At 42.5% G+C, this 9,109-nt stretch overlaps 1 protein-coding gene across 1 annotated transcript in view; it reads left to right on the top strand.

The window, feature by feature from the left end:
• Positions 1-2,141: 2,141 nt before the first annotated feature.
• Positions 2,142-9,109, top strand: part of PDGFB (platelet derived growth factor subunit B) — a 30,081-nt gene continuing 23,113 nt past the window's right edge. The window contains exon 1 of the mRNA XM_073592543.1: positions 2,142-2,457. Coding sequence (XP_073448644.1) covers positions 2,401-2,457 — 57 coding nt within the window. The 5' untranslated portion in view covers positions 2,142-2,400. The remainder of the gene's footprint in view (positions 2,458-9,109) is intronic.

Raw genomic sequence — 9,109 nt, 5'->3', positions numbered from 1 at the left:
TAGACTAGTGGCCAGTGACAAGGTCCCCCTGACATTAGTGGTCAGTGTAAATCCCTCTTTACAGTAGTGGTCAGTGTAAATCCCTCCTTACATTAGTGGTCAGTGTGAAGGTTCCTGTTACATTAGTGGTTAGTGTAAATCCCCAATACATTAGTGGGCAGTGTAAATCCTCATTACATTAGTGGTCAGTGTAAATCTTCATTACATAAGTGGTCAGTGTAAATCCTCATTACATAAGTGGTCAGTGTAAATCCTCATTACATTGGTGGTCAGTGTAAATCCCCATTACATTAGTGGTCAGTGTAAATCCCCATTACATTAGTGGTCAGTGTAAATCTCCAATACATTAGTGGACAGTGTAAATCCTCATTACATTAGTGGTCAGTGTAAATCCTCATTACATAAGTGGTCAGTGTAAATCCTCATTACATAAGTGGTCAGTGTAAATCCTCATTACATAAGTGGTCAGTGTAAATCCTCATTACATAAGTGGTCAGTGTAAATCCTTATTACATTAGTGGTCAGTGTAAATCCTCATTACATTAGCGGTCAGTGTAAATCCTCATTACATTAGTGGTCAGTGTAAATCCCCATTACAATGGTGGCCAGTGTAGCAACTCCTCTTTATATTAGTAAAAAATCCAAACTTGTCAGTTTCAAATGCTTCCTTACATTGGTGGTCCACGAAGAAGCACCCTATAATTGGCAGTCAGAGTAAATTCCCCCTTACATGGAGGTAATTGTATATTCCCCCTTACGCTGGTGGTTGGTGTAAATACTCCTATTATATTGGTGTCAGTGTAGAAATCCCTCTTTATATTGGTGGGTGGCGTAAAATTCCCCTTTACACAGTGGTCAGTGCAAATCCCCCCTCACATTGGTGGTCAGAATCCTCCACTATATACTTGCCAAAGATTTCCAGCTTTGCTCTACATGATTCAGAATTTGCCACAGTGTACTACCTCCTAACTAATCCCATCTCCCCACCACTGCCACTGATCCCATCAACCCCCAGCATTGACACTGATCCCAGGAGTCCTAGGAGTCTTCCGTCTATTGATGGGTCCCCTCACCTCCCCAGCCCATGGTGTGCAGGCAGTGAGGAGATGATATGCTGTAACCTTTAGCAACCAATTAGTGAGCGGTAATGATGTGCACTAACCTCTAGCAACCAATCAGTGAGCAGTATTGACGTACAGTAATCTCTAGCAACCAATTAACAAGCAGAAGTCATGTATTGTAACCTATAGCAAATAATCAGTAAGCCATAATGTGTGCTGTAACCTCTAGCAGCCAGTCAGTTAGAGGTAATGATACACTGTAACCTCTGGCAACCAATCACAACCGCTGTCTGATCTGATTCAGTAAACTTATTTTGAGTCTAGCTGCAATCTATTGTATGTCTCAGATAACATGGAGAGTGAAATTGTTTACCCGGGGTCCAGTCACTATTAAAGACGGCCCTGCATTTGTTGGAATCCACACTCGGAATACCGCTGTCATTCCTGGTCCAATGAGCTGCAGCCAGGGCCAGGGGATTCCCTGCTCCACAGCTGATATTTACAAGACATCATTGGCCTTATATGGCCACATAACCATTTAAGGTCAATGCCATTGACCTATAATGACCATGTGGCCATATTAGAGCAATGATGTCATAAGGAATCCCCTGCCTGCAGCTAATTGTACCAGCAGTGACGGCTGGATTCTGGGTTTAGACCTTAACTGGTTTCTGAACAGATGCAAGCCCACTCCTAGTGCTAATGCTGATTGCTGTCCAGTGTCTATATAGTCACCTATATAGTCACCCCAGGGTGATCTGTGCGGTCAGTAGGTCCATATGTCCTATGTCCATCCAGGGTTCATAGAGTCACCCCAGGGTGATCTGTGCGATCAGTAGGTCCATATGTCCTATGTCCATCCAGGGTTCATAGAGTCACCCCAGGGTGATCTGTGCAATCAGTAGGTGCTGAGCTCGGTATGAGGTCCTCCAGCGATCATTAGTAGCACACATGATGACACATTGGTAAATGATTCGGATGGTTTGCCCACATGTTGTGCGCGCTGTCAGTGTCCCTCCGCCCATCACCCCGCCCCTACACACCTTAGTATGAGTCTTGGTCCCGCCCCCGTGCGCCCCGCCCCCTCACTCCGACATCTAAAGACTAGAGCTGACTTTCAGTGCCTGCAGTGCCCGGCTGGTTTGTACATGTGGAGCGGACACGGATTATTGATGCCAGCCATCCCTTCCCTCCGCCTGGCACCTTGGCATCTCCTCTCTATGGAATAAGGATCGCTGTTCTCCGGGGAGGGAGGAGGACCCTGCTGTCACATTCCCTGTCTACACCGAGCTGACAGCTGCTATATACATGAACCACACATTCTGCCCCGGACTACAGGATGAATCTGGGGGGTCTGCTAATGTATGTGGGGCTCCTCTATACGGTTCGTGCTGAGGTGAGTCCGATCATCTGGAATAATCACAACCAATCATCAGCCTTACTAGAGACACCTAAATGTACATTACCATAGCAACCAATTAGAGATGAGATTTTATTAATAAGTATATGCTGAACTAATGAAAGGTTATTGCAGATTGGCTGCTCTGAGTTTGTTGTGCACCTTGGCTCTACTGTATGGGTAACTTTGTCATATCCATAGTGTGTGTACAGATCGGATGGACTGTCCATTATACAGAACACATCGGATGGAAGCTGCTCGTTTTTTTTTTGTTTTTCTAAAACATATTGGGGTCTGTTTGTGAATGTTTTCATCCAAGATCAGCAACTTTCACCCAGGATTCACACATTTGCCTGATTGGATCCAGGTAGAAAATTGTGTAAATATTTGGTGAAAGTGTTGAGAATTTTAGGTAAAGGTAATAATAAATAGTCCCCACAGCATTTAACTCACAGAAGCATATCATATGTGTTTATTACTATTATTATTATTATTATTTGTATTAGCATCCTTTTTATTATTGGTATTATTTTATGATTTTTTTTATCATTCTGTTTTTATTATTCCTATTATAATATTATTATCATTAATAATAAATTAAGATTTTGTTATTTATTTTTTTATGATTATTATAATTGTTTCTTAATTTTCTTTTATTATTATTTTTCTTTTTATTATGTGTTATTTGCTAATTTATTCTGCTGAATGTACCATTCTTTCATGGCTCGTTGTGGGAATTTCTATGTAAAAGATTATTGCACAGATGTTTTCCCCTAAATAAATCCTGTCCTTCAGCTGGCAATAATGGTGACTTTCTAGGTGTCCATGGCAGAATCTAGAAAACAAAGTTCCGGGTGAACATAAGATAATGCCTTCTGATATAATGTGCATGCATAGAAGTGACAGTTCCATAGACCTGTTATGTGGTGGTTGCCTATGACAAGAGCACAGGGAATGGTGTGTTTGCACATAGGTGATGTGGGAAGGTGGTTGGCAGTGGGTGCCAGTTGTAGAGGTGACCTGTGCAGTCCCAAGTCATGGCCTACTGCACCTGCCAGGGACTGTGTGTGTGTGTTTGCGGAAGTGTGATCACAGCAATGAATGTGCAGCCTCAGGGACAGAGTTCTGAGATGCCTGAGGAGGGCAGGTTACATTACAACACAAATACTCGCCTGGGAGGCAGGGAGAGGACAGGCATGGAGGAGATAGGAAGACAAACTTGGAGAGAGTTAAAAAAGCTCAGTGATAAGTATCTTTGATGGAATCCTTTAGATCAGCCTTTATCAACATTTTTTATTACACAATAACCCTTAAAATAATGTTCAGGTCTCAGGGAACTGCTTATAATTGTTATATCCACAGTTCACAGGACTATAGCGTGAACAGCGAGTTTTTATATAATAATAGAAGACTAAAGAATGTGGTATACTTACTGTATGTGGTACATGGGGCTTCCCTATAAAACAATTTTTTCCCCAGTAATATTGAAATGAAAATAATAATGATGGTGGCCAGGAAAGAAACATTGGTGGTCAGTAGAAACGTGGTGCCCACATGTATTGGCAATTTACACTGGTGGTCAGTGAAGTGCTCTATTACATTAATGGTCAGCATAGTGCCCCTTAGACTGGTGACCAGTGAAGTTACATTGGTGATCGAATTTTCCCTGGTGGTATTGGTGGTAAGCAAAGTGCTTTGTCAGATTGGTGGTCAGTAAGAAGAAACAACGGCTGGTTTAAAAAAATAAACGTCCGCCATTCGGTCTTTCCGACAGAAGCCAGCCATACACACGGGCCAGTGGCAGAGAGCGCTGATTGGAGTGTTCTTTTGGGGTGGGGGTGGGGGGGGCACCCCCTGTCAGAACACAACAGCTCAGAGTGGGAGTTCACTGAAGTAACCTTGCATGTTAGTACAGTGGCTAAGATGGGTTGAACGAAAAAAAAAAAAAAATGAATAGTGTGTATCTGGTATGAGACTGGTGGTCTGTGAAGAAGAGCCCACTACACTAGTGGCCGGTGTAGTGCTTCTTACATTGGTGGTCAGTGGAGTGCTCTGTTCCATTGGTGGTCAGTGAAGTGCTCTGCTACATTGGTGGTCATTGTGGTACCCCTTACCCTGGTAGTCAGTGAAGTCCCCATTTACATTGGCGGTCAGTAGATTTCCCTAACATTGGTGCTTGATGAAGTGCTTTGTGAGTCATTGAAGAAGAGTGCCCTTAGATTGATGGGCTGTGAAGAAGGGTCCCATTACACTGGTGGTCAGTGCAGTGCCCCTTACATTGGTGGTCAGTGAGAAAATCCCTCCTTACATTGTTGCTCAGTGAAGTGCCCTGTTACTTTGTTGGTCAGTTGAGAAGGGCCCCTTAATTTGGAGGTCAGTGGAGAAGAGCTACTTTAAGATTGGTGGGCAGTGGAGAAGAGCCTAATACACTGATGGTCACTGAGAAAAATGCTCCATACATTACTGGTCAGTAAGTGCTCAGTTACATTACTGGTTAGTAAAGTGCTCTGTTACATTGGCAGTCAGTTGAGAAGGGCCCCTTAGAGTGATGGACTCCCTTTAGATTGGTGGGCAGTGGAGAAGAGCCCCCATTACACTGACAGTCACTGAAAAAATGCTGCTTATATTGCTGGTCAGTGGGAAGAATTCTCCGCTTACAGACAGCCGAAAAGCTCATTGATGTCAGTGGTAGCATATCTTAGCTGCAGATATCGCCATAGCGCGAGGAACCCCTAGCAACATCTAGAGGAATCTTGTGGTTTCAATGGAACTCTGGTTTAGATGAGATGTGTGGACTTGGCATCCAAGTGGCTGTGGAACATCAGAGCAAACATGAACAGGAAAACAACTGTTTGTATATTACTAATTGGGAGCAAGGCACATAAAAAGCAGGTTGAAAATATAACTGGCACATGACTGTTCCATAGAACGTACATGAAAGAAACATGCATAGAACTCAAGTCACAAATTTTAATAATGATATTTATTTTCAGCCATGTGACTAATGAAAAATAGCTGTCACTTTTTTGAAAGTAAGGATCGCTATGCTTGTCTGTTAGCTTTGTTATTTTCTGAAGTTCATACATTGAGGAAAATGGCATCATTGTGCCCATACACGTACGCTGGTTGCTGGCTGTAATTAAGTTAGGACTCATCCTGTGTCAGTTTTAGGTCTAAGCAATGTGAATTAACAAATAGCTTCTCCCCAAGTAACGTCAAAGTTATGCATGTAGATCCCAGCTGTGGTTAACTGAAGTAACAGCACTTGGGTTTGATACATAATTGTACAGGATGGGTTTAGTGGTGTCCCATGTCTAGAACTTCAGTACATCTAAGAGCACGTGTCACAGCAGGGGTAGACAGGAGCTGGCTTTCCAGCTGTTGCCTACCTGCCTGGCAGGACATAACAGGAATGTGAAAACATTTGGGGCGCTTAGACTGGGCAGGGTTTGAAGCACTTCTTGTAATGATACATGTTCCTTGGCTGCCTTCCAGTACAGGTGCAACATGTCAGGATGTCTGGACCTCCTTGCCTCCTTTGTTTCTTTGTTTATAGTATGTGTGTTTTTTTTTTCTTTTTACAAGCCTTCAGTTTATTGCTACTCTTATCTTTGTTTAATAATAGCAATGTTCTCTTAGCATTCCTCTTAGATAAGACATATTAACACATTAGCATTTTTGTATTTTTACTGTATGCATATATCTGCAATTCTTTGCTTTAGGCTAGGTTTACACCTGAACTTGATCTTCTTCAAGTGGGAAGGAGGTTCACTGATTGTCTGAATAACCATTAGCACCACATCCCTTGTTTATACATGGTATCACAAATCAAGAGAAATAGGATTTTTAAGGCGCTGACAACACAACTAAACAAAAAATATATAAAAATATTAAAATTTTATTAAGACAAACATTTTAAAATTCAACATATTAATGTTGAAACCAGGCCATACAGTACATAAACTGGTGCAACTGATTGCATCTCTTCATGTTTCGCCATAACGATGGCTTCTTCAGGAGAACTTTAAATTAGGGATTGTATATATGGTCACTGTAGATTGGTGTAAGGGTACTAAATCTAAAGGCTCCAAGGAACAAGGAAGAGCAAAAAAGGATCAATTGGGGAAACCGCAGAGGAGAGGGAGAGCAAATTTGGGGAGCAATCTTTTGAAGGCTCCCTTCTTTGGGTGGATTTGTTTTTTGGAGCCTGTTTTTGATATATTTGTGGCTTTCCTCTCCACCTTAAGTAAAGGGGGACATCTATACGGATAACCTTCTACTGTAATTATGTAGGACTCACTGCTGTCTGCGGTTTTGCAGATGAACCTATAGGGGGCGACTTTCTGCTTCTTCTGTGGTTTCACCAATTGATCCTTTTTTGCTCTTCCTGTTCCTTGGAGCCCTTAGATTTAGTACCCTTACACCAACCTACAGTAACCATATATAGTGCGTTCCAGTTCCAGAAAAAAAAGTAGAACATGCTGTATTTTTCCTGCACTGGAGTGTACTGGAACACTGTAAAATACATCGAAAATGCACCTAAACACTTCAAAAATGCACTGGAACATACATGTCCTTATTTAAGGTTAAGAAAAAAGAGAGAGAAAAAATGCACTGGACTGCATCAAAAACTCATCAAAAACGCGCACGCAGAAAAGCATCTGCAACGCATCCGGACTGCGTTTCTATGGTATGAACTGACCCTTTCACATGAGCATCATGTCTCCTGAAGCTTGAAAAAGTGCATGAGCTTTTTTTTAGGGCAGAGTTGTGCATTTTTAGTCTGTGTAGTATTCAGTTGAAGCACCTGAAAAATGCATGTGACACTCATATATTGGGAATCTTGATGTTGAGTATTGAAGCACTTTGGGAAATGCACTTCATATTGCTCAAGTGTGAGCGTAGCCTGAGATTTGTCAAGTTCAGAGCAGGATCTCAGTAACTCACACTTTTAGAAGCCACAGCACTTCCTATCGCCAAAAGGCTGTCAAAAATCCTAGGGCTTGTAGTTCCACTGCAGCTGAGACTTATCAAGATGCTTGTGCCTATAGTAGAGAGATGCTTACTATTTCAGCAAGTGGTTCATGATTGCCAACATCCAGTCCTTTCCTCCCTCAGCTCCGCTTTCTCTGTTTAGCCTTCTCACCTTTACATCAGGGCATTCATTTCTCTGAACAATAGCTGGCATCGTTCCTTGTGGTCCTAGTGTTTCTTTCCTAGAAAGGCTGCATGCCAGAATTTTCTTTGTCCCAGCTTGTTTCTCTCTCTGGGCTGGGTTTTTATGTGTGGGAGAACTGTGTGCAGAGCCTAAACACCTTCACAGAATTTAAGAAGGGAATTCAAGCTGTGTATTAGATGTGCTCTGATGTTTCCTGTTGACTTGATATGTTTTATCTGACTCCTCCAACACAGAGATGTCAGCTTAGTTACTGTATTGGAGAGACAACTTCATTAATGGCATGGTGTACATGTTAACACATTTATTTCTTATTTTGTTTAAGTCTTCTGATCATATATCTTGATATGGCGGTAATGGAACAATTAGTGATGGCAATTGTCATCTCTAATGCACTTTGCTTTGAAACTTGAAGTGGTAAGAAGGTTTTTTGCTACTGAACTATTGAGTTTACTCTCAGAGGTTTCATCTCTCTTATTTCATTCATCTCCTTCCATGTAAGAAAAATATGATTGTTTGCTGTGGGTGGCTACACTTTTCACATCACCATTGTTTTCTGCCCTTACCAAGAATAGGCAATCTATCCTCATTTTGTTGCTTGTGTACTGAATTGGTTTGACATAGCTGTGCTTGCTCAACAGCAACATGTCAATTGTTTACGAAACATCCATTCATGTATCTGAAAAGTAAACCATGTCAAATATTCCAAAGTCCCAGATTTGCCAGGACAGTTCTGCTTTTTAATCTGTTGTCCTGCTACGGCTGTGTCCTGGACTGTGCCCAGAGTGGAGTGTGTGTACAACTCCCATACAACCAGAGGGTTTTGTCTGCTGCTTGATTACTTGCATGTTAGACTTCCACATACATGGCTCTGCAACATTGACTGGTCAGTTTACTTAGCTATTGGCAATGTGAGGCTGACATTGTTCATGGTCAGTGTTGTGTCTTGTAGCATATTGCTACACTTCTGCTGGGCCACACTTCCTGTGCAGCCTCATGCTATTCCTCAGGCCTACTAACCTTGGGTATCTGGTTAGTCTTTCGGGTGGGACACCCTAGATAAGAATCCTAATGCAAATTAGGGAACTAGGAATTCCACCTGTGTAGGGAATGGGGGATTGGCTGTGGACCCCGCAGTGATCTGTGAGGGGGGTTGGAGACTGGGGGTGCCACAGTGGTCTGTGGACACCAAAGTGATATTGGTAGGAAGGGGTAGGCTTGGGACCCCACAGGGATCTTTAAGGGGATGGTGGGGTGGTAGGCTGTGGACCCCACTGTAATCTGTGAAGAAAACAGGATGGATTATTGGGGACCCACAGTAATCCTAAAAGAGCTCACGCTGAGTACCCTTCTGTAATCTGTGAAACGGTTAGTGGGTTGGCCAGAGACCCCAAAGTAATCTTTAAAGTGATCTGGTAATGTGGTTTATGTGGCTAGGGACTCTACAGTTACCGGCAAGTGGGGTTGTAGGTT

The sequence above is a fragment of the Aquarana catesbeiana genome, linkage group LG07 (assembly GCF_042186555.1).
Source record: "Aquarana catesbeiana isolate 2022-GZ linkage group LG07, ASM4218655v1, whole genome shotgun sequence".
Taxonomy (NCBI): domain Eukaryota; kingdom Metazoa; phylum Chordata; class Amphibia; order Anura; family Ranidae; genus Aquarana; species Aquarana catesbeiana.
The sequence above is the reverse complement of the archived record's forward strand: the minus strand, read 5'-3'. Positions and strand labels throughout refer to the sequence as shown.